Source organism: Aquarana catesbeiana, unplaced genomic scaffold, assembly GCF_042186555.1.
Source record: "Aquarana catesbeiana isolate 2022-GZ unplaced genomic scaffold, ASM4218655v1 unanchor233, whole genome shotgun sequence".
NCBI lineage: Eukaryota > Metazoa > Chordata > Amphibia > Anura > Ranidae > Aquarana > Aquarana catesbeiana.
This window is the reverse complement of record NW_027362661.1, coordinates 2,798,136-2,823,597: the sequence shown is the minus strand read 5'-3', so window position 1 is coordinate 2,823,597 and position 25,462 is coordinate 2,798,136. Positions and strand designations below refer to the sequence as shown.

The 25,462-nt window shown below is 43.6% G+C and overlaps 2 protein-coding genes across 2 annotated transcripts in view; both read left to right on the top strand.

Moving 5' to 3' along the window:
* The window catches only part of LOC141121903 (uncharacterized), a 67,708-nt gene extending 46,094 nt beyond the window's left edge, over positions 1-21,614 (top strand). Inside the window, exon 2 of the mRNA XM_073611658.1 lies at positions 19,141-21,614. Within this exon, the coding sequence (XP_073467759.1) occupies positions 19,141-19,909 (769 nt within the window). The 3' untranslated portion in view covers positions 19,910-21,614. The remainder of the gene's footprint in view (positions 1-19,140) is intronic.
* Positions 7,707-10,752, top strand: LOC141121890 (uncharacterized). Its single transcript, XM_073611645.1, has 7 exons — positions 7,707-7,759; positions 8,826-8,954; positions 9,520-9,654; positions 9,741-9,864; positions 9,981-10,078; positions 10,158-10,364; positions 10,486-10,752. The coding sequence occupies exons 2-7, from the start codon at positions 8,859-8,861 to the stop codon at positions 10,687-10,689; spliced, it is 864 nt and encodes a 287-aa protein (XP_073467746.1). The 5' UTR covers positions 7,707-7,759; positions 8,826-8,858; the 3' UTR covers positions 10,690-10,752.
* Positions 21,615-25,462: the final 3,848 nt, after the last annotated feature.

The window sequence follows — 25,462 nt, the reverse complement described above, 5'->3', positions numbered from 1 at the left end:
TTTTGCTGTCCTCCGCTATGTGTCTTTCATGTTCTATCTTAGCCATCCTTATTGCACCCTTACATTTCTTGTTGCATTCTTTATAAAGTCTGAATGCTGATGATGATCCCTCAACCTTGTATTTTTTGAAGGCCTTCTCCTTTGCTTTTATATGCATTTTTACATTGGAGTTAAGCCCCCCAGGACTTTTGTTCACTCTTTTAAATTTATTACCCAATGGGATGCATTGGCTAATGCCCTTATTTAATATGCTCTTAAAGCAAACCCATCTCTCCTCTGTGTTCTTTGTTCCTAATATTTTATCCCAATTTATGCCTTCTAGCAAGGTTTGTAGTTTAGAGAAGTTGGCTCTTTTGAAATTCAGTGTCTTTGTATTCCCTTTATGTTTCCTATTTGTGTGATTTATACTGAAGTCAATTGACCTGTGATCGCTGTTACCTAAATTGCCCCGTATTTCCACATCCGTGATCAGGTCTGTAGTGATGGTAATCAGTAGATCCAGTAACGCTTTATTTCTAGTTGGTGCGTCTACCATCTGACCCATAAAATTGTCCTGCAAGACATTTAGGTACTGGCGAGCCTTAGATGAATGTGTGGTTCCCTCCACCCAGTCTATGTCTGGATAATTAAAATCCCCCATTATTATAACACTTCTTATCCTTGCTGCTAATCCAAATTGTGATAGGAGATCTGTCTCCCCTTCCTCCCTCAGGTTAGGGAGCCTATAGCATACTCCCAGTATTATTTTCCCCTTAGGTTCATCCCTTTGGAGCTCTACCCATAAGGATTCTACCTCCTCCCTAGCTCCCTTAGTGATGTCATTTCTCACATTCACTTGTACATTATTCTTGATATATAGGCATACCCCTCCCCCCTTTTTACCCTCTCTATCCTTGCGATAAAGGGTATACCCTTGAATGGTTGCCAGCCAATCATGAGAGCTGTTGAACCAGGTCTCTGAAATTCCCTCAAAATCCAAATCCTCCTCGTACAACAGTATCTCTAGTTCACCCATCTTGTCCACCAGGCTCCTGGCATTGGTGAACATGCCACGTAGTTTAGACCGGTCACATGTTATCCTCTTATTAAGTGTTCCGAGTTTGCTACTAGGACTTGCTACTATACTTACCTTGAGTTTATGTGCTTTGGTCAACCCACCACTAATGCCCCCAATACTACCCTCTGGAATATGCTCCACGCTGACTATATCTACCTCTGAATCCTCCCCCCGTCACCTAGTCTAAAAACCCCTCTAACTTTTTGGCCATCTTCATTCCTAGCTGATCTGCACCCTCTTCATTTAGGTGCAGTCCATCTCTTCTATAGTACTGGTTATCGACTGAGAAGTCGGCCCAGTCCTCCAGGAACCCAAACCCCTTCTTACTGCACCAGCTCCTCAGCCACTTGTTTACTTCCCCAATCTCCCTCTGCCTTTCTGGTGTAACTCGATGTACCGGTAGTATTCCTGAGAATACTATCTTGGAGGTCCTTTGCCTCAATTTAGCTCCCAAGTCCCTAAAATCGTTCTTTAGGACACTCCATCTGCCTCTGACTTTGTCATTGGTGCCAACGTGCACCATGACAGCTGGGTCTTCCCCAGCTTCTCCCAATAATCTGTCCACTAGATCTGAGATCTGCTGAACGCGAGCGCCTGGTAGACAACATACAGTTCGGCGCTTCAGGTCTTTGTTACAGATTGCCCTCTCTGTCCTTCTAAGAACTGAGTCCCCTACCACCAGAATCTGTCATTCCTTTCCCTTCGCTTCCCCCCCCACTCTCACTGGAGGAGTTCTTTCCCGGCAGCTAGGAGAGTCCCTCAGCTCTAGCAGTGTTGGTCCCTGACTGGTTTCACCAATGTCACTCAATGGAGCGTACTTATTGGGATGCTCCAGCCCTGGATTGGCCTCCCTGGCATTTCCCCCTCTACCCTTCCTGACTGTCACCCATGCCATGTACGTTCCTGGCTCTCCTTTAGTATGGATTGACTTCTCAGTGCTGACAGTTGCTTCCCCAGATTCAGAACCTGGGCTTCCAGGAAACATTGTGCTTACATTTTGCCCAGCAGTATTCACCCTCAATCGGATGATCAAGGAACGCATACATGCCGCAAGATGTACACCAAGCCGCCTCTCCATACCCGCTGGGCATCGTACCTGTTAATTTAATGAGGATTATACCCTGTCCAAATTACCTAACAACTAGCTTCCTGACACTAATACTCAACAAGACAATACACAGGTACTCAACAAGACAATACACAGGTATTCACAGACCTACGTGCACTCGCAGACCTACGTGCACTCGCAATGCACAAGTACTAACGATTCACACACACTACTCAGACAACACTCAAGTACTCACACTACACAGGTACTTTGACCCCTGTTATAACCTCCTGTTTTAAACTCGTTTTTAACTCACCACTTAGTCCAGTTCCAATAACTCTTGTTTTTAACTCACCACTTAGTCCAGTTCCACCTGGACAGAGTTCCAGCAAGCTAAAAGATGAGCAGGCTCAAAATGAGTTCTACAGAAATTTATATAGGCCTCAAGTACCTGTGACCAATTAACCAATCCCCTTAATTAGTAGGCTGAAGGAAAAGAAAAGGCTGTTTAAAAAGTGCCAGTGTTAATAACTGCAAGGAAAACCCCCAAAAAGAACCTAAAATGCAACACAGCGATCACCAGCAGTCAAAAGCAAAACTTGTTCACACTCTCCACTCAAGGTCCCCACTGTCTAGCCTCCAACCACATGCCCAAGGTACCTAGGTAGAGCAAAATCTATTGCGAAAATCAATATTTTGCTGCCAGCTGAACCCCAGAATCTCCATAAATCCAGTCTAGATACATAAATTGTGTCTTCAGCACAAAGAAGGAAGATTATCACACAGTCCTTGCCCTACTCTGAACCAATCATCGATCAGTATGGGTGGAGGAATGTATTTAGTGTTAATCACCCACCTGTGCTGATCTCTGCAGGAGTGTCCTCCTCTATAAATGTCCCTGTTATTCCATCCTCCTCCATAGACTGCTGATCATCCCTCACATACGTCTCTTCTTCTGCTTTCACTTCAAATTCTATATCAATTGGATCTCCACTCTAAATCAAGAAAATGAGAGAGAATATCATCTATAAACATTAAGATTTATTATTGTGACATCACATAGAAAATCCACACCTCCTCATCATTATCTCTAGGAGTCCATGTTCTAGATGCTCCATCCCACCAACCTTGTAACAGTGAGGGATGGTGTGATCTTCCTGTGTGGAATCTTTGTGTCCTTCTGAAAACACCTCCAATGCTCTATACTCCTCTTTATACTCTTCTTTAACATCAATATTATGATCCCCAAGGTTTTCACTCTGTATTTATAATAAACCATTAATTGTAACAAACATGTTGAGTATAAATCATATCTACCAATAATTGTCAATCATCTACCTGATGATGGTGAGGGATGGTGTGATCTTCCTGTGTGGAATCCCGGGAATACAGAGGATGGGGACATCTCTCTGGTGGGTTTCTGTAGCTGGATGACTCCACCATGGTGTCCTGGTACAGATCTTTGTGTTCTTTTAGAAACTCTGACTTCTCCATCACCCCATCCTCATCATCCTCCTCTTTTATCTCTTCTTTAACCTCAACTTTAGAATCTCTCAGGTTTCCACTCTGAATATAGAATAAAAATGACATCAATTGTAACAATGCAGATAATGTACAGATCCTAATGATACTATCAGTGATTGTTCCTCATCTACCTGATGATGGTGAGGGATGGTGTGACCTTCCTGTGTGGAATCCCGGGAATACAGAGGACGGGGACATCTCTCTGGTGGGTTCCCATTACTGGATCCATCTGTAGGAAACACACACACTGACTGAATACATTGTTTCTATGTGTTTATCAGATGATGGGGGATCTAGGTGGACCCTCCGTACTGTTCTCTCCTTTACAATAAAGTCTCCTCTTACCCGGTGATGTGAGGGGCGGCTGATTGTCCATCATGACGTCCTTGTAGAGATCCTTGTGTCCTTCTAAATACTCCCACTCCTCCATGGAGAAATAGACAGTGACATCCTGACACCTTATAGGAACCTGACACACACAATGATATAGTCACCATCCAGATACATCCCTTGTCTGTTACTGGATAATGTCCCAGAATTTCCAGCACCGCTCACCTTTCCTCGATGATCTCTCTGGTGACTTCTAGAATCTTCTTTGTATTTCTATATTCTATCAGGAAGGGAGGTGGAGGCAATGTGATGGTCATATGATCTCCAGTAAATGTGTATATAGACTGCCCTGCCAAAAATGAAAATCAAGATTATTAAACAGTTTGTCACATGTAAAAATGTAAAAAATAAAGAAATGAATGACACCAGAAAATATAACCAATGTCCAATGTATCAAAAGGTCCCATTCAAATATTAGTTGCTTGAAAAACAAGAGGTAGGTGAACAGGTGCTGGTGCCATTAGTAACAGATAAACACGTGACCACTTCCAGGTGACCCCACATGGATGTACACTCACCACAATGGATGGATCTTCTATTACTAGATAGGTCTCACTGCACTTTTTTGGTTGGACCCACTATGTATCTTGTCACCAACTTGACCATTCACATGTACCTGGATGTGATATCTTCCAATGCCATACACTGCCACTCCCCCCACTAATAAAAGTGGTATAATCCGTTTAGTATAGACCAGCGGCCTCCAAACTGTGGCCTGGGGGTCCTTTGCTTGCCTTTATGTAGCCCTTGGGGCACTATTCCATCCACTGACACTAACAATGGGGCACTATTTATCCCACTGACACCAACGATGGGGCATTATTCATCCCACTCACACCAATAGGGGCATCATTCCTTCGATTGATATCAACAATGGGGCACTATTCATTTGATTGATACGAACGATGGGGCACAGTTCCTTCCACTAACACCAATGATGGGGCACTATTCCTCCTACTGACACCAACGATGGGGCATCGTTTACTTCCACTGGACATTTTCTACTCCCACTGGCCCCCCTAAAGTCTGAACTGGCCCTTTGTTTAGAAAGTTTGAAGACCCCTGATATAGACTGATGAGGTGAGAAGGTGACACATCTCCAAAATGGAAGTAAGTGGGGAAATGTTCTGACCCTGAAGGGGTTAATCTAGGTTTCCACACTATTTATCTGGTGGAGATAAAAGAAGTCACAGTGACTATGGAGGAAGAGGACGGACATGACGGGGGGTTACTGGGTGTAAATAGAAAATAAGATCTTATTACCTCCTCTGCTGCGTCTTTCAACAATGTCTTCTCTCTACTTCCTCCCGATTCACCTCTCACCAAGAACTTCCTGTAGCTTCTGTAGCTGACATCACTTCCTGTCTGTATTCCATAGAAATTTCCTGTCTGGGTAGAGGTAAGACCCCCATCTTGTGGAGCTCAGAGGAACTGCAGTCCTGAGAAACGTCTCGTAGTGTGAACACGGCCTTGTGCTGTGTGTGTATGTACTGTATATCCTTATAGATGGGTCATCTCCACTCCCACCAAGGGGGATAGAAATATATTACTGCCTAGTCCAGCCTTTCTCATTTATCAACCAGGGTTCCTCCAAAGGACTCTAGGGGTTCCCTCAGAATTGATCAATTTCTGTCTCTCAGTAACAACAATTTCATGATAATGTAAAAATGTCCTTCTTTCACTGATCACTGATATGAGGGGATCCTTCTCCCATCGGTCACCAATAAGGGACCAATAAACAGATCACTTGTTTGGTTTTGTTTTGTTTGGGTTTTGACTGAATTTGCCTTGTTAGGGGGTGAGAGAATGGCTGGACTGAATGGGTATTCAGCCAAGTTGAACCTTCAGTTGCAGTATGACTACCAATGCTAAACTTCAGTGAGTGCAGTTTTTAGTATTTCCCTTTTTTTTAAAAGGTGTCCCTTTTCTCTCCCCCCTGAGTGTGTATGAAGAGGCGGAGCTCTGAGTGTGTATGAAGAGGCGGAGCTCTGAGTGTGTATGAAGAGGAGGAACCCTGAGTGTGTATGAAGAGGAGGAACCCTGAGTGTGTATGAAGAGGCGGAGCTCTGTGTGTGTATGAAGAGGCGGAGCCTTGAGTGTGTATGAAGAGGCGGAGCCCTGAGTGTGTATGAAGAGGCGGAGCTCAGAGTGTGTATGAAGAGGCGGAGCTCTGAGTGTGTATGAAGAGGAGGAACCCTGAGTGTGTATGAAGAGGAGGAACCCTGAGTGTGTATGAAGAGGCGGAGCTCTGAGTGTGTATGAAGAGGCGGAGCTCTGAGTGTGTATGAAGAGGCGGAGCTCTGAGTGTGTATGAAGAGGCGGAGCCTTGAGTGTGTATGAAGAGGCGGAGCCCTGAGTGTGTATGAAGAGGCGGAGCTCAGAGTGTGTATGAAGAGGCGGAGCCCTGAGTGTGTATGAAGAGGCGGAGCCCTGAGTGTGTATGAAGAGGAGGAACCCTGAGTGTGTATGAAGAGGCAGGGCTCTGAGTGTGTATGAAGAGGCGGAGCCCTGAGTGTGTATGAAGAGGCGGAGCTCTGAGTGTGTATGAAGAGGCGGAGCTCTGAGTGTGTATGAAGAGGCGGAGCTCTGAGTGTGTATGAAGAGGAGGAACCCTGAGTGTGTATGAAGAGGCGGAGCTCTGAGTGTGTATGAAGAGGCGGAGCCCTGAGTGTGTATGAAGAGGCGGAGCTCTGAGTGTGTATGAAGAGGCGGAGCTCTGAGTGTGTATTAAGAGGTGGAGCTCCTGCTGGAACAGCGGTCGGAGGAGGAGTCTAGGAGGGAGATGACAGAAAGCTCAGCAGACTCTCAGGAGTGAGCGAGGAGGATCCAGTTCCTTTGCCATCGGAGGTGAGGAGAGTGTGAAGGATGTTGGTGACTCTGGTAGATGAAAAGCTGGGAGTCATATTGCTCTGGTGAGTGGGGAAGCACTACTAAGGGGGCGCCCTCACCATCACGTGTGTAAGAGGTGGAAGAAGGCGTGGCTACACTACAGCTGGCACAGTTTGGAGCACCGAGAACATTACACCTTATCAACTTTTCATTGATTGGTGGATTTTTTTTTAGAAAAATATTGTATGTTTACATGAATTTGCACATATTTTTAGTTTTTTCAATATAGCAGCAAATATTATAGGATTAGAGGAGTGGGTGCAAAGTGGAAGCAGTGGATCTGCAGAGAACAGCATCTTGAGCACAAAGCACTTTATGTTGTATATGAATTTGCACATGGATCAGTTTACTTCATTTATTGATAAACACCATAAGATGAATGAAGTAGGTGTAAAGTGGAAGCAGTAGATCTGCAGAGAATATTATTTGAGCACCTAGCACTTTATATATGAATGTCTCCACATATTTTAGTGTATTTGTGATGATTTATGTGCACACACAATAGGACAGCGCTGTGACACATAATGCTCTTCTAGTTGATAAAGGGAATACTTACCTTTGTTACAGCAGCAGTCCGGTATAAGTTATTTTTGTAGGTATTTGAGTTGCTACACATAGTGCAGGTTTTTTTTTTTTATTTATAATGGTGGATATACAGTACATACACACTCAGCACAAGGTCGTGTTCACACTACGAGACGTTTCTCGGGGCTGCAGTTCCTCTGAGCTCCACAAGGTGGTGATCTCACTTCTATCCAGACAGGAAGTCTCTATGGAATACAGACAGGAAGTGATGTCAGTTACTAACAGGACGTAGAGAGGAGAGATTGCTGGAAGAGGCAGCAGAGGAGGTAATAAGATCTTATTTTCTATTTACACCCAGTAACCCCCCGTCATGTCCGTCCTCTTCCTCCATAGTCACTGTGATGTCTTTTATCTCCAGCAGATGATGATACTCACATATATAGTGTGGAAACCTAGATTAACCCCTTCAGGGGCCAAACATTTCCCCATTTACGGGGCCGGAACATTCTCTTCATTTTGGAGATAAATTCTAGTAATAAACAACACTACCAATAAATATACAATGACCATACATGGCCTACAAAGGGCAATTATTACACTACACAGGCAGCCAATGGGCAATCATTACAATATGCAGCCAACACAATGATGGAATGCAGGGGTCAGGAGTATGGAGCATAGAGCCTCTTACATTGCTGGTCAGGAGGAAGAAAACATTCCCCAGCCTGTCATGAAGAATATGTTCCATCATTGGTGTTAGAGGGAGGAAAATACTGAGGGAAGTAGAGGAGCTGAGGGGCTGTGAGAGTTTGGTAAAGCTGAAAGACTTTAGGGGCCTCTGAAGGGGTATCGTAGCTGAAGGACTCTGGGACCCATGAGGGGGTAGTCAGGCTTCAGGGCTCTGAGGGGAATAGTGGCCTGGAGGGCTCAGGGGACTCTTGAGGGACAGAGGGGGGTCTCTGGGTCTGTGATGGCCCTCCCACCCCACCTCTACTTACTTTTCAGACCTGGCAACCTTAGAACTGGCAACCTTAACCATCTTATTGTCTGAGTGGTTACTTGATTTGTTCTGGAATATCAAGTAAGATGAAGAAGGGAATTCCTTCACTCATTGGTGAGCACTTGTTTTTAGAGGAATTCTGTTTCAGCTGAAAATCAATTCCCGAAAGAAAACAAAACCCAACAGGGAAAGGGGGATATCTGATCCGGCAGGCCAAGAGGGTCCCAGGTCCTCCAAGATGTAATAAACACTAAACAGCCAAACTGAATGTGTTCCCATGGGGGCAGTTCTTAAATGTACAGCAACCCTCCTATTCCCCCCTCACATCCACATCCTATTATTTTGTGACCATACCACACCAACCCAATAATTCTTACTTTCATTTCCCAAAGTTATCCGTCTACAAGGAGACCTGTATAGATCAAATGACGGCATCAATGAGGATGGAAGAGGACCGGAGTCACATGACTGAGAAGATACTAAACCTCACCCTGGAGATCATCTACCTGCTGACCGGAGAGGTGAGGAGGATTCTGGGAGGTCACATGACATCACTCTTATCTCTATTAATAAAACACAGTCCTGAACAGAGAGGTGAGGAGGATTCTGGAAGGTCACATGACATCACTCTTATCTCTATTAATAAAACACAGTCCTGAACAGAGAGGTGAGGAGGATTCTGGAAGGTCACATGACATCACTCTTATCTCTATTAATAAAACACAGACCTGACTGGAGAGGTGAGGAGGATTCTGGGAGGTCACATGACATCACTCTTATCTCTATTAATAAAACACAGACCTGACCGGAGAGGTGAGGAGGATTCTGGGAGGTCACATGACATCACTCTTATCTCTATTAATAAAACACAGACCTGACTGGAGAGGTGAGGAGGATTCTGGGAGGTCACATGACATCACTCTTATCTCTATTAATAAAACACAGACCTGACTGGAGAGGTGAGGAGGATTCTGGGAGGTCACATGACATCACTCTTATCTCTATTAATAAAACACAGACCTAACTGGAGAGGTGAGGAGGATTCTGAGATTCTAACATGATATTCCTATTGGTTCCTCAATACAGAGATTTCCTCTTGTGAAGTCAGGTGATCATATGACCATCACAGTGCCTCCATGTGACTCCCTAAAACCTGAGAGACACAACATGCAGAAGATTCTAGAAGTCACCAAGAAGATGATGGAGCTGCTGACAGGAGAGGTGAGCGGTGCTGGGAATTCTGGGACATTATCCAGGAACAGACAAGGGATGTGTCTGGATGGTGACTGTATCATTGTGTGTGTCAGGTTCCTATAAGGTGTCAGGATGTCACTGTCTATTTCTCCATGGAGGAGTGGGAGTATTTAGAAGGACACAAGGATCTCTACAAGGACGTCATGATGGACAATCAGCCGCCCCTCACATCACCGGGTAAGAGGAGACTTTATTGTAAAGGAGAGAGCAGTACGGAGGCTCCACCTAGATCCCCCATCATCTGATAAACACATAGAAACAATGTATTCAGTCAGTGTGTGTGTTTCCTACAGATGGATCCAGTAATGGGAACCCACCAGAGAGATGTCCCCGTCCTCTGTATTCCCGGGATTCCACACAGGAAGATCACACCATCCCTCACCATCATCAGGTAGATGATTGACAATTATTGGTAGTTCTGATTTATACACAGCATGTTTGTTACAATGAATGTTTTATCATATATTCAGAGTGGAAATCTCGGGGATGATAATATTGATGTTAAAGAAGAGTATAAAGAGGAGGATGAGGAGTATGGAGTGATGGAGGAGTTTTCAGAAGGACACAAGGATATGATGGAGCCACCTAATACCAGGAACCCAACAGAGAGATGTCCCCGTCCTCTGTATTCCCGGGATTCCACACAGGAAGGTCACACCATCCCTCACTGTTACAAGGTTGGTGGGACGGCTTATAAAACACAGACTCATGGAGACAATGTGTAGATTTTTTATGTGATGTCACAATAATAAAGCTTATATCTTACAGATAACATTCACTCTTATTTTATTGATTCAGAGTGAAGATCCAATTGATATAGAATTTGAGGTTAAAGCAGAAGAAGAAGAGAGGTATGTGAGGGATGATCAGCAGTCTATGGAGGAGGATGGAATAACGGGGACATTTATAGAGGAGGACACTCCTACAGAGATCAGCACAGGTGGGTCATTAACACTAAATACATTCCTCCACCCATACTGCTCACTGATTGGTCCAGAGTAGGGCGGGGACTGGGTGATATCAGCCTGTAATCCCCTGGTCACTTTCCTGAGCTGTGTTCCCTGTCCTGTATTCCTGTATTTCTCTCGGATAATCTTCCTTCTCTGTGCTGCAGACACAATTTATGTATCTAGACTGGATTTATGGAGATTCTGGGATTCAGCTTGCAGAAAATATGTTTATTTTCAAAATAGGCATTACCCGACCTAGGCACCTGGGACATGTGCTTTGGGTCTTCTGCCCCATGCCTGGGCCTAGCAAAATCTCTGACAGAGCAATTGTCCCAGGATTACTTGCTCTGTTGTCTGCTGACTGTGCTGGGTGGAGGGATATGTCTGTATAGTCTCAGACCCAAGTCACTGAGTGCAGTCTCAGGAGATGGGAGGCATCGGTGTGGGATCTCTGCAACTTGTCTCATGTAAACATTTAGGCCCCTTTCACACTGCTGCGACTTGAAAGTTGCACAATTTTGCCGCAATTTTGACACACGATTTCAGGGAATGCCTGTGTAAATCCGAGGTCTATGGACCTCAACTCGCATCAAAGTCGGACCGAAGTAGTATAGGGACTACTTTGTGTAGTGATATAGTATAGTGGTGTAGATAATTAATTAGTAGTTATATAATGATGATGTAAGTACTCTTCCGCAGCAACCCAATTCTTCCAGAGAGATGCACTTTATTGACTTCCAACACAGAACAAAGTCCAAAGTCCACAGATGACAAAAAAATCCGACAGAGGAAATATAATTTAGAGTCCCATTTTTCCTAGGTCTGCGCCTTCATAGTCATACACAGACAAGACTATATTATAGACTGAACGCCATGTTATATTCACTAGACACTGAATGGCTGAGCAATTTGATTGGCCGTTTCCATTCAGGCCTTTGATATGCGTTAGTCTTTCAGACAGACAACAACCCCCAGCCGTGAACAGCTGCAGTCATAAACCACCCCAATTTGCACTCCCGCATATCAACATCAACAAGTCCCCTTAGATATGTGTAATTAGATTAGATTAACAGATACCACCTGAACACCCTTTGAAATGTTCAATTAGGTTAACAGGCCATACCTCACACACCTAGGTAGACTTGCATAACATTAACACATCAAAGGGTCTTCAGCTGTCCCCTTGCTATGTTAAAATTCAGTTGGCTCGGACAAATCAACCATCGTCATCGTACTGTATGTGTACATACAGATAATAATATAATGTCCCACATAAATCGGTGAACATATTACAACAGTTTGAAGACGGTGCCACTTGAAGTTCTACAGATATGAATGGTACTCATTAGAAATCATGGGGTATGACTTGTCCTGCGACTTTGCAGTCGCAGGACAAGTCACACAAGTGTGAAAGGGGCCTTAGGCTTCCACTGATTACTAAATACCACTATTATGAGTCCTGAACCTTACGCTATATAATTTATATTGTACATTACATACTCCTGACCCCTGCACTATATACAATATGTTGTACATTACATAGTCCTGACTTCTGCTCTCTCCCCTCTACCCTCTGCTATATATAAACATAATGTGTATTCTCTTTTGTTACATACATTTCTCCAAGCGTCTTCCAGGACAGCCCATGAGACCTTGGGCTCCTCCTACCAGGACAGGAAACACGTCACCCCCACCAGATAAAAGGGCGGTCCTCCAGGCCCATGTCAGTTATTTGTGTTTCCTCCGGACGGGGGTAACATGTTCATGGAACCTGCTCCCATAGGCCTTATAAGCAGGGGCTTTGTATGGCTTTTTTCTGGGGCATATCACTTACCTCTTCCTCTGCCAGAAGCAGCACACCGCTGGGGAGGTTGGCTGTGTTGCTGTTCTCTGTCCTCAGTGCCTGGAGAGGGCCAGGACCGGTGTGAGGTCGTGCCCCTAGCGCAGTGCATTGCACTCTAGCTCAGCTGAGCTTCGGTTGTCCTTCCCTGCCGACAGCCTGGCTGATCTGAGCAAGGAATGGAGGAAGCCGCAGCATTCGAGGGGCAGAGCTATTGCGCTCCAAGCTGGCCCACAGGAAGTGCCTGGAGAGGGTTACTTCCGGGGCATATGACATCATCATCGGGCGCCGGAGACGAGGTTCCAGTCTTCATAGACGGCGCGAACAGAGAACGCTGGCTGCTGGTGTTTCTTGGTGTTAAGCAGCCAGGCTGTGGATGACCAAGAGGGGCAGAATGGATCCTCCTGCAGTACCTGCACAGGCAGCGGATGCAGTTCCCAACACCAGCACCTCACAGGTAAGCCTGGGGTGTTCTGTCACCACCTTACTATCCCTGTGAGTGTTCCCTCCCCCTCCCCCCTCTGTAGTAGTGGGTGTAAGGGGACACATTTCCTCCCTCCTGCACGTGGTGTTACGGAGTGATTGTGTGGCTTTAATTACATTGTGGGTCATTTATTTTGTCTTGCAGACCAAGACTCAGGACAAGGCCCAAGCGCAGCCACTTAAAAGGAAATGTGCGGTTTGCGCAAACAAATTGAGCTCCTCATGGAGCAAAGCAGTTTGTCGCACCTGTATAGACGGCCTAGTAAAGGATGACCTGGTTGCCTCTTGCCAGAAGATGCTTACTTCTGTTAGGGATGAGCTTGCGTCCACCTTCAGTTCCTTTAGAACGCTTATTGACAAGCTCCAGACTCCAGCAGAGAGTCCGTCTTCACTGAAGGCGTCAGTAAGCACTCCGCAGCAGGCAGAGAGTGAGGACTCTGAGGCTGAGGTCAGATCTACCCGTTCTTCTCTGGAAGAATCAGGGTCAGATACAGAGCCCAGAGATAGAGAATCCACTCGAGACTCAAGATTTAAGTTATCTGTTGAGGATGTAGATGACTTATTAAAGGCTATCTATACTACCCTTGAGTTAAAAGAGGAAGAGGTTCAGTTATCCAAACATGATCTTATGTATAAAGGATTACATAAGAGAAAATCAAGAGTGTTTCCAGTTCATAGTTCTTTGGTCGATACTATTAAACTGGAATGGGATAATCCTGAGAGAAAACCATTCTTCTCTAGTAACCTAAAAAGGAGGTTTCCTTTTGATGAGGACACTGCGCAGCCATGGAATAAGAATCCCAAGTTAGACGCACCTCTTTCAAAAGTTTCTAAAAACTCGGACCTGGCGTTTGATGATATGGGTACGCTTAAGTATCCGATGGACAAGAGGGGGGGTATTCTTCTCCACAGAGCCTGGGACTCAGCAGTTGGAAACCTGAAACCAGCTTTGGCTTCCATTTGTGTGGCCAGAAATCTGGAGGTTTGGTTGACTCAGATTCAGTCACATCTGTCAGCAGGTACCTCCAGAGAGCAAATTTTAAAGTCTTTTCCTCTCCTATTTCAGGCAGTGGGTTTTTTGGCAGATTCTTCCGCTGAGTCGGTAAGAATGTCAGCCAGGACTTCGGCTCTAGTGAACTCGGCCAGGAGAAGCCTTTGGCTTAAGACCTGGTCAGGGGACTCGGCCTCCAAGTTGCGCCTTTGTGGCCTTCCTTTAACTGGCGATCATTTATTTGGCCCAGGTCTACAGGAGGCACTGGAACGCACGGCTGATAAGAAAAAGGCGTTTCCAGAGAGAAAGAGAGTTCAGACAGCCAGAAAATTTTTTTGTGGCCAAAATAGGCAACAGAGTCCTAGAGAAAAGGACAGCAGGCCGAAAAAGCATTGGACTGGGCACAAAGGCAGGGGCAAAGGGGGAGTGCTATTTAACCCTCCTCAACAGCCCGCCAAGCCGCAGTGACTTGTGTTCCCCGGTGGGAGGGAGATTGAGGGCCTTCATCCCACAGTGGGCAGCAGTCACTCGGAGCCCCTTCGTCCTGGACCTAGTGACCAACGGGTACAGGCTGGAGTTTGTTCACCAACCACCAGAACGTTTGTTGGTCACATTTCCTCCACAAGATCGGGAGAAAGCGAGGGCTTTGGGTCTCCAGATCGGAGACTTATTAGATCAAAAAGTCCTGATTCCTGTTCCTCGATCGGAGCGGGGCAAGGGATTCTATTCCCATGTATTTGTGGTCAGAAAGCCGGCAGGAAAGTTTCGACTTATCCTGAATCTCCGGACCTTAAACAAGTCCATCAGATACAAGCATTTCCGTATGGAGACGGTTTTTACAATCAAAAACCTACTATACCCAAACTGCTTTATGGCCACGTTGGACTTAAGGGATGCTTATCTTCACATCCCTATCCATCCAGCCTTCCAAAAGTTTTTGAGATTGGCAGTGAAGACAGGTATGGGGACCCGACATTTTCAATTTCAGGCCCTCCCCTTCGGTCTTTCCTCAGCCCCACGCATCTTTACGAAGGTGTTGGGGGAAGTGCTGGCTCTTCTAAGATTAAAGGCAATAACGGTTATCCCTTACTTAGACGACCTCCTGATAGTGGCAAAATCATACCAAAGGCTGTTGGAAGATCTCCAGGCTGTACAGGACTTCTTACAGTCCCTAGGCTGGCTAATAAACAAAGAAAAATCGTCCTTGATTCCGGCCCAGAAAGTAACTTATCTGGGTTACGATTTTTGCTCCGTGAACCAAAGAGTTTTTCTTCCTCAGGAGAAGATTACCAAAGTGTTCCAGACTATGTCTACATTGCAGACCAACCAGTCGGTCTCTCTGAGACAGGTGTCGAGGGCAGTGGGTCTTATGACCTCATGTTTTCCCGCAGTACTGTCACGGACCTGGCCGGGACGGAGGCTGTTGGAGAGGACTGTATGCAGGCCTGTTGCCCACCGATTATGGGCCCTAGCATTTGGGGGAATGGTGCTCTCTGTGAGCTGTATGCCTGGGGACCCTGGGGTTGATGTTACTATGGATTCAGCTCCATGTCCCCCCAAAACACACAGACTCTGGAACCCTTTATATGCCATATTAGAATGGTGACTGATTTATACCATTGGGACTCGTACTGTTAAATGCTAATGTCATCAATTCTGCTATAATGTGTTTAGTGTGGCTCTAAGAGTCTTTTCACCCATTGTTGTTTATGTTAATTGAGAGAGCTGATCACATTAGCCACCAGCACTGGCTAATAGACGAATGGTCTGGGCTGAGGAGGGGGGAGATTGTTGTTTGTATTGTTAGTTGTAATTAGCTCCAGCTATTGTGTTTATATTAATGTGTGAAGCTCGGTGCCTACAAGTCTGTCATCTGGTCTGGGTACATTTTGTAGTAAATTAGCTCATGTTAATTAGGTTAGCTTTGAGTCATCCCTGCTGTATAAAGGTCTGTGAGATCTCAAAATAAAAGGCAGTTCTGATGTACTCCAAGACTGGTGTTGTCTAGTTCTTGGGGTTTCTATAGCCAGATCCATTGGACTCGTGTTCCAGAACTTAGGAAGCGGTATACAGACGGAAGCACTCAAGCGGAGTGTGGGGCGTTCCGTGACAAGTACCATGGGCGAGACTCCGTCAGCGTCCGTTACAAAGGTTTCTTTTAAGAAACTGGGACGGGGACGTAAGGTCCCTGGAGTCAAGGATCTGGCTTCCCGACAGGATAAAAAGAAGCCTGTGGTGGTGGAGAGCTGGTCAGCACCTAGCAGGAGGTCTCCCATGGTCCTTTCCCATTTCCCGAAGGATTACCACGGATGCGAGTTCCTGGGGATGGGGGGCCCACCTCAGCAATGCAGTAGCGCAAGGAGAGTGGTCCCCAGAGGAGGCAAGGGCCTCATCCAATCAAAGAGAGCTGCTTGCAGTCCAGAGAGCCCTCCAGTCTTTTCAGATGGAGGTCAGGGGTCACAACCTCCAAATCCTGTCAGACAATATAGCGACAGTCGCGTATATCAACAAGCAGGGAGGCACGAGAAGCCGGAGGCTTCAGTCCATTGCCCAGGAGATCCTTTCATGGGCAGAGGGGAATCTAGCCTCCATTTCTGCTGTACACCTGAAGGGGAAAAACAATTGCCTGGCAGATTATCTCAGCCGTCACAGGATAGACCGAGACAACTGGTCCCTTCATCCCGAAGTCTTTGCAGATCTCACCAAGAGATGGGGTTATCCGGTAGCGGATTTGTTCGCAAACCGAAACAACCGCAAGACGGAGATATTCTTTTCCATGAACCCGGCAGACCAAGCCTTGGGGATCGATGCTCTGGCAAACCCGTGGCCTCCAGGCCTATGTTATGCCTTTCCGCCAATCAGGCTGATTCCAGAAGTCCTCCGGAAGTTTCGGCTGGAAGAGACAGATCTGATTCTAATTGCCCCGTTTTGGCCCAAGAGGCCATAGTTTTCCCTGCTACAGTCTCTGGTTTCAGAGCCTCCGTGGAGTCTTCCGAAAAGGGAAGACCTATTATTGCAGGGTCCAGTATCACACCCTCAGGTGGTTTCCTTAAACTTGACGGCCTGGTATCTGAAGAAAAGATACTGAGCGCCCAAGGGTTCTCTGACAAAGTAGTCAGGACTCTCGTGAATTGCAGGAAGCCAGTTACTAGAGCCATATATTCCAAAGTTTGGAAAAGGTTTAACTCATGGTTATCTGAAAATGATAGATTAGCTCATGATATTCCCTCTATTTTGGATTTTTTCCAAGAGGGTGTCGACAAAGGTCTTTCTGTTAGTACCTTAAAGGTACAGGCGGCAGCTATTAGTGTGTTCCTCCAGTTTTCTCTCCTGGAAAATCCCACTATAGCCAGATTTTTCAAATCTATCTCTAGGGCCAGACCAGTAGTGGTGAGAAGTTGTCCAACGTGGGATCTGTCCCTAGTACTTCAAACTCTGGTAGAATTTCCGTTTGAACCTCTGGAAAGTATGTCAGTTAAGTTAAGTTACATTAAAAACTGTGTTCCTTATAGCTGTTACCTCAGCTCGTAGGGTAAGTGAGTTGCAGGCCCTATCAGTTAGGGAGCCCTTCCTCACGATTTTTGAGGATCGAGTTGTGTTACGAACCGATCCAGGTTTTTTGGCCAAGGTGGCAAGTACATTCCACCGATCTCAGAACATTGTATTGCCAACCTTTTGTAGTTCGCCACAGGGCGACTTAGAAAGAAAATTTAGTTTCCTAGATGTAAGAAGGATTCTCTTGGTCTATCTTGAGGTCACGAAGACCTTTAGGAAAACTGATGCCTTGTTTGTCCTCTTTTCTGGAGTTCACAAGGGGAATAGTGCATCTAAAGCCACATTGGCTAGATGGATAAAGCAAGCCATCTTGGAAGCTTACAAAATTAGGGAGGTCCCTACACCTTTTGTTACTGCGCACTCAACTAGAGCCTTGTCTACGTCTTGGGCTGAGAGGGCTGGTGCCTCACCAGAACAAATTTGCAGGGCTGCCACTTGGTCCAGTTACTCGACCTTCATTAAACATTATCGCCTGGATCTCCTATCAGCTCAGGAGCAGGCGTTTGGTCGTAAGGTCCTTCAGGCAGTTGTCCCTCCCTAGACTGGTAAGTTCTGGCTCATCGTCTCATGGGCTGTCCTGGAAGACGCTTGGAGAAAAGCTGAGTTAGACTTACCGGTAACTCCTTTTCTGAGAGTCTTCCAGGACAGCCGGATTCCCACCCGGTATTGTCTGAAGTTATGTGTATTATGCATATGTTTTGCAGGGTCCTACGGTTCTTGAGAATACTGACATGGGCCTGGAGGACCGCCCTTTTATCTGGTGGGGGTGACGTGTTTCCTGTCCTGGTAGGAGGAGCCCAAGGTCTCATGGGCTGTCCTGGAAGACTCTCAGAAAAGGAGTTACCGGTAAGTCTAACTCAGCTTTTCCTACCAGCTGGACATTTTATATCTAATGATTTGATTGGAGCACAGACTTTTACATGTTGATAACAATGTGATAACATCCTCAAACTTTGGAACCTTAAACAGAAAGTGACAATGAGGGAGGAGTCAATAACCCAATTCAGGATCAGCCCAGTCTTCATCTTGGTTGTAATCTCCTCACTCTCTGACCTTTGGTGGGGCTCAGCTCCGCTGTTATTCATGACTAAATCATGGACTAAATAAGGAAGTGCAGTACTTCTTGTGTTGGGAAGATGGCAATGAGTGATAGAGGGGGTGGGGATACTCGTCCTATAATCCCCTCATCACTGTCACTCCTATAAAAGACAGTTCTTGTTATTTCCTCACTCTCTGACTAAGGTCCATGAATAAAGAAATTAACTGGTAGGAGATCAGAAGACCCATTTACTAGTTATCTTGAGGGGGAAATTGTAAGATCCTCAGAGACAAAGCTGCCTGGTGTGGGCGGAGTCCTGGTTTAGGGGAACCAATCAGCTCATGTCTAGTAATAATCTTTTTATTTCTATTTTAGTAGATGGACGGGAGATGAGGAAAACCTCAGAGGATTGTCTCCCTTTGTCTCCAGACTGTAAAGTAGAAGATGAGGACATCACACAGTATAGTCCAGGAGAAAACCCGACTACCTCAAATGTCCATCCGGCACCACACAGTGTAGAAGGACAATCATATTCCTCTTATCCTGAGGAACCTCAGACTGTGAGGGACGGTGCCGTCCTTCCAACAGATAAGAGCTTTTCCTGTACTGAGTGCGGGAAGGGTTTCCGTTTTAAATGTCATCTTAATGTACATAAAAGATCTCACACAGGAGATAAGTCACTTTCCTGCCCTGAGTGCGGGAAATGTTTTTCACAAAAATCCAATCTTCAAACACATCAGAGGTCTCATACGGGAGAGAAGCGATATTCCTGTCCTGAGTGCGGGAAATATTTTTCACAGAAGTCCAGTCTTCACACACATCAGAGATTGCACACTGGAGAGAAGCCGTATTCCTGTCCTGAGTGTGGGAAATGTTTTTCACGGAAGTCCAGTCTTTACACACATCAGAGATCTCACACAGGGGAGAAGCCGTATTCCTGTCCTGAGTGCGGGAAATGTTTTTCAGACAAGGCCAATCTTTACAGACATCAGAGATCTCACACAGGGGAGAAGCCGTATTCCTGTCCCGAATGCAGGAAATGTTTTTTAGTGAGGTCTGATCTTTACAAACATCAGATATCTCACACGGGGGAAAAGGTGCATTCCTGTCCTGAGTGCGGGAAATGTTTTTCGGTGAAGTCTCATCTATACACACATCAGAGATCTCACACGGGGGAAAAGCCTTATTCCTGTCCTGAGTGCGGGAAATGTTTTTCACAGAAGTCCCATCTTTACACACATCAGAAATCTCACACGGGGAGACGCCGTATTTCTGTCCTGAGTGAAATGTTTTTCACGGAAGCCTTATCTTTACAGACATCAGAGATCTCAGAGACATCAGGAGAAGCCACTTTTCTGTCCTGAGTGAGGGAATTGTTTCTCACTGAAGTCCTGTCTTCCTGTACATCAGGGATCCCACACAACCCCCGAGGTGTATTAGTGCCTTGAGTGTGGGAAATGTCTTCTATATGAATGATGCTGGACATCACAGCTCTCATGTGGGGAAGAAGCACACCCTGATATACACCTCAGATATACTCCATGGCTGATCTTCATCATGTAAGAAACAGTTCATAAGGAGATCAGAGATCACCAAAGACATGGATGAAGTGTTGTACAGTGTTGGCCATTGATAGCAGTAGAAAAATAAAAGTGGAGTCATTACCTTTCATTGGTTGAGTACATTTTGTGGTGTAAGCTTTCACAAACACTTAGAGGTCTATTTTTAAAAATAATGTGTTTAAGAAATGTGACCAGCATTATGATCAATGGTTCCATCGAGTCGCCATAATGAGGTATTGTGCTTTTTTACTGATTGAGGCAAAATGTCTTATTTATTGCCACTAGATGGAGCTGATGATCATAGGAAATCGCTGAGTTAAATTACGGCCAGAATTTGTAATGACTGGATGAATGTTTGTCACATTTGTCCAACAAATTTTCTTTAAATAGACCCCTTAGTTTCCTTTGTCAGGCATGGTTTCATACTAATAGAGATCATACTCATACACTAATAATTACAGTAGACATTGCAGGATATAAGTTATTTAAACCAACAATATTAACTGGATCCCGTCCAGCCACAATGACAGTGGGACTGCTATTGTTCTGGGAGGACGTCATATGACATCCTCCCATTCTTGCCACGCATGTGTGCCCGCGGGTGGCGAGTAGCGACTGTGGTAAATAGCCGATGACGTAGGTTCTTTACCATGTGATCAGCTGTGTCCAATCACATGTAAACAAATGCTGGTTATCGGCATTTCCTTTCCTCACCACTGTCAGTGTCACGCGGCATCTGTACAGTTGTGGCGTTTGTTGTGAGTTGTGGATGTTTTGGCGTGTTTAGTCAGCTTAAAGCTCTTCCCTCCCTCCTTCTTCTTCTCAACATGTTATCCTTCAAGATATCCAGCGGTATATATCTGGACTCCACTTATTATTTTCCCTAGGATAACAGGGTGAGACTTGGCTATGCTGTTTTTGGTTTGGTGGGACCCCCGAGTGTAACAAGCATTGCCATTGTGTTGCAGGGGTTGTTCTGAAGTTGGGGTATATTCCAAGGCACATATAGTATTTTTTGCCTCTAGGGATATTGCTACATAGCCTTGGATTACATTGGACCCAGCAGTTCATCCTCTATATTGGATGTAAATGGAAATTTATGGGGTGAGATATCACAAATGTGCATACAATGGTGGCCTAGATCTTGGTTTCTCTGTTTTTGTACAATGATTTCTTGTTTATACATGCAAATGTTCATCTTACTACCCACATTTTGGAACACTTGATGTAGGAAATTTACAAGATCTTGGAAAGAATATTTTGTAAGTAAGGTATAAGGAGGGGTGGATCATGTAAATTTCTCCCCTTCTCCCCTATCCCCCTTTGGGATATATAGAGATAGACCTGCTACTAACTATGCTCTCTACTTGCTTAGTATATTATAGATTTCTCCCCTGTGTGCCATACTTTGTTTCCCCCCTTGGTGAGACATTTGGGGTTCCCTATGCTCTGACCCCCCCAGACTGGATTGTGGATTCCATCATTTGCCCCCATATTGATGTAAGCTGTACAGTCTGTGTGTGTGTGTATATATATATATATATATATATATATATATATATATATATATATATATATATATAAAAAGTGCAAAAGGTTGCTGCACTTAAAAACGTCTTTGCTTTATTTCACAATATCTTCAGGAGAGATTTACAAAGCAAGTATAATCCTTTCAAGCAATATCAAAGGCAACAAATGCCTCATTTGTTGCCTTTGATATTGCTTGAAAGGATTATACTTGCTTTGTAAATCTTTCCTGAAGATATTGTGAAATAAAGCAAAGACGTTTTTAAGTGCAGCAACCTTTTGGACTTTTTTCTATATACAAGGTCGGTGGGAAGACCTGATTGCTGGCACTAAACTGTAAGCAGAGTGCGGTTCTCCTCTACAAGTGAATATTATATATATATATTCTAATAAAGTACATAATATAAATGACATTATTTAAACATAAATAGATAGATACTTACCTTATCTTTTGTTTTTTGGATGTTTGGTGATAATAGTGATGTTTCCCTCAAAAGTATACAGTCCTGAAGAAGCTATTAGTGAAACGCGTTGACAATTGGACAAGATCATCTGGACTATACAGAATATATACAGAATATTGTATATTCCGATAGAGGCCATTTGTGAAAGTTTTATATATATAATGACATTTTTTCTATTAATTATATGTAAAATATCTTTATCTTTGATATTATTAATTTTCTGTATAGCTGATTGCCAAGCTTAGAAAGTCTAATCAAAGCCATTCAGCTGCTTTCTGTTTATCAGGGACAGCCTTATTTCCCTTTGTCTGAAATCTGCATGGGGGGGCCTCTCACTTCATGGAAACGTTGCCCTTCTCTTCTACACAGGTATGCCTACTGTTCATTCTAACCGCCTCGCCCCGCCCAGCCCCACCCCCATCCCTCCTATTCTTAATCAGAAAGAGAAGGAGAACTTCCTCGTTTTGGTTCCTAGCTGCCTGAGAGAGACAGAGTACAGGCAAGCCTGTTAAGTATGTTCTGCTCAGTGCAGCACATGGCGGCACACACACAGACACACACTTCTTACGAATCGTTATATGGCTTCAACTTTCAAGTGGAAGTCCAGTCAAAAAAGATTTTTGAGCGACTTTGAAAAAGGTACCTGCACTACTTTGATGCAACTTTTGCTGCAACTTTGATCCAGAGTGTAACATCGGATCAAAGTCGCATTCTAAATCGCACAGCTTTGGAGTCGCACTAATGGAAACGTAGCCTAAGGCTAGAGTGCAACTTTGAAGCGTGACTTTGATGCGGCTTTGAGTGCAGCTTTGTTCCAACTTTACGCTCTCTGGATCAAAGTCGCATCAAAGCATTGCAGGTACCTTTTCAAAGTCGCTGATTTTCAAAGTCGCATGGATGGGGACGGGTGCCATTAAAATCAATGGGCTGTGACTTGTCATGCGACTTTGGACACATAGTTGCATGACAAGTCACAATTCCACTATTGCGACCCCAAAGTTGCACGATTTAAAGTGCGACTTTGAGTGCAGCTTTGTTCCAACTTTACACTCTCTTGATCAATGTCGCATCAAAGCATTGCAGGTACCTATTCAAAGTCGCTGATTTTCAAAGTTGCAAAGATGGGAACGGGTGCCATTTAAATCATTGGGCTGTGACTTGTCATGCAACCTTATGTGTCCAAAGTTGCATGACAAGTTGCACTAGTGGAAACATAGTCTTAGTGTGGTTTAAATAGAAAAGATATTCTCCTGCGCTAGTGCGGAGGGCCTTAGTACAGATGGTAGTATTTCCTGGTAGTGGAGTGATCATGCATACCCCGCTGCCTAGGCCCGACTAGAGGAAGTCCGAAATGCTATGTAGAAAAGGGAAAGGAAAGCGCATGACCTGATGCATGGATCATAATAAAAAAGCTTATTATAAACAAATGGGTTTATACAGAGGTAGATACTACATATTCAAAATTACAATAATGATAACAACAATGTTGTCACTACTAGATGGAATGATATGAAATGATTAGACATGTGCACTGACAAAAAATTTGTTCGTTTTCGTTTCATTGATTTTTTTGCTTTTTTTGAAAATTTGGATTTTCAAATTTCAGAATTTTCGAATTTTCAGATTTCCGAATTTACGGATTTCAGAATTTTTGAATTTCCGAATTTTTGGATTTCGGATTTCCGAATTTTTGGATTTAGAATTTTCAAATTTCCAGATTTCAATTTTTCGGATTTCCGAATTTTTGAAATTCGAAAATCTGAAAAAAAGAAAGAAAATCTGTAAAATTCGAAATAATAACTAACTATTAAATTATAGGTATTGGAATTTCCTTTCAAATTTGACTGTTCGGTATTCGTTATTTCAGATAATTCGTAACTTTGGATAAATTCGTACTCATTACGTTCACTAACAGCTACATTTTAAAGGAAATTCCAATACCTATAATTTAAGATTTATTTAATTAATTATTATTTCAGATTTTCGGGTTTTCGAATTTTCAGATCTTCATTCTTATTCTTGGATTTTCAAATTTCCAGATTTCCAAATTTTTAAATTTATGAAATTTTGAATATTTATATTTCTGAATTTCGAAATTTCAAATTTCCGAAATTTCGAATTTCCAAAATTTCTAATTTACGGAAATTTGTATTTACAGAAATTCGTAATTTTGGAAATTTGAACATTTTGGAAATTGAAAAATTCTGAAATTTGGAAATTTCGGAATTAACTAATTTGTTAAAAATTTGTTAAAAAACAAATTCAGAACTAAACGAATTGCACATGTCTAGAAATGATACCTATACAAGAGATAAAATTAAATGAATACTTGTCCAACATGTTTCGAGGGTTTTCCCCTTCATCAGAGCCTTGAAGAGCAAAATCTGGTCTGCGTGTTATAATAGAGAGACAACTGGATGGGTGGTATAACTCTAGTAACCATATGGGTCGAATATCCTTCAGTGTAGGGATTTATCCTTCCACATCGCAGTGTTCTATGTTAAACAGACACCAAATAGATAGACATTTGTAGAGAATTGCAGATGCTAATATGAATGTTAGAATCATAAATAAAATGTGGATTATAAAAAATATATGGATAAATATGTATATATCTATGGAAAAAAAATATAAAATATATCTGGAGTATAAAAGAATATATACATACATATACACACACACATATATATATATATATATATATATATATATATATACACACACACACACACACACATACATGTATGCAAACACACATGTTCATGCACACAAAGCACACATGTGCATACACAAACATACATATATAAATGCACACCCACTCCTGCATGTGTAAGTACAATAAAACTGGCCTCATCGGTTGTTAGACTGAAAGCAAAGCATAGGACATTTAGAAAATGAAAAAAAAAATTAGTTAAAAAATTGATTAAAAAGTTAAATATTGGTAGTTACCATATGGTAGAAAGTATACGCCGGCAACCCGACAGCTTCTCCATAGAAAATATTTATTTAAGCATTACAGCAGTAACATCATCCAAAAAAAATTGACACGTTTCGGCCTTAGGCCTTCATCAAAAGCATAAAAATATGACATTAAAAGTGTGTTTGTTTGGCCCAGGTCTGGTCATCTCCACCTGTAACCAATTAATGGGTTGATTTTTTAATTAGGTGAATTTTGCCCTTCATACCTCACAAGGGCTGCTTCCCTTATATATACCTGTTTTAATGTCATATTTTTATGCTTTTGATAAAGGCCGAAACGCGTCAGTTTTTTGGATGATGTTATTCAACAGCTTCTCCATAGGAAATATTTATTTAAGCATTACAGCAGTAACATCATCCAAAAAAAAAATTGACGTGTTTCGTT

Excerpts from the sequence above, each read along its gene's own strand:
- LOC141121890 (XM_073611645.1), top strand. The coding sequence starts at position 8,859 with ATGACGGCATCAATGAGGATGGAAGAGGACCGGAGTCACATGACTGAG. Across the intron at positions 9,655-9,740 it reads TGGAGCTGCTGACAGGAGAG|GTTCCTATAAGGTGTCAGGA; the intron begins GTGAGCGGTGCT and ends TGTGTGTGTCAG. Across the intron at positions 10,079-10,157 it reads CCATCCCTCACCATCATCAG|AGTGGAAATCTCGGGGATGA; the intron begins GTAGATGATTGA and ends TCATATATTCAG.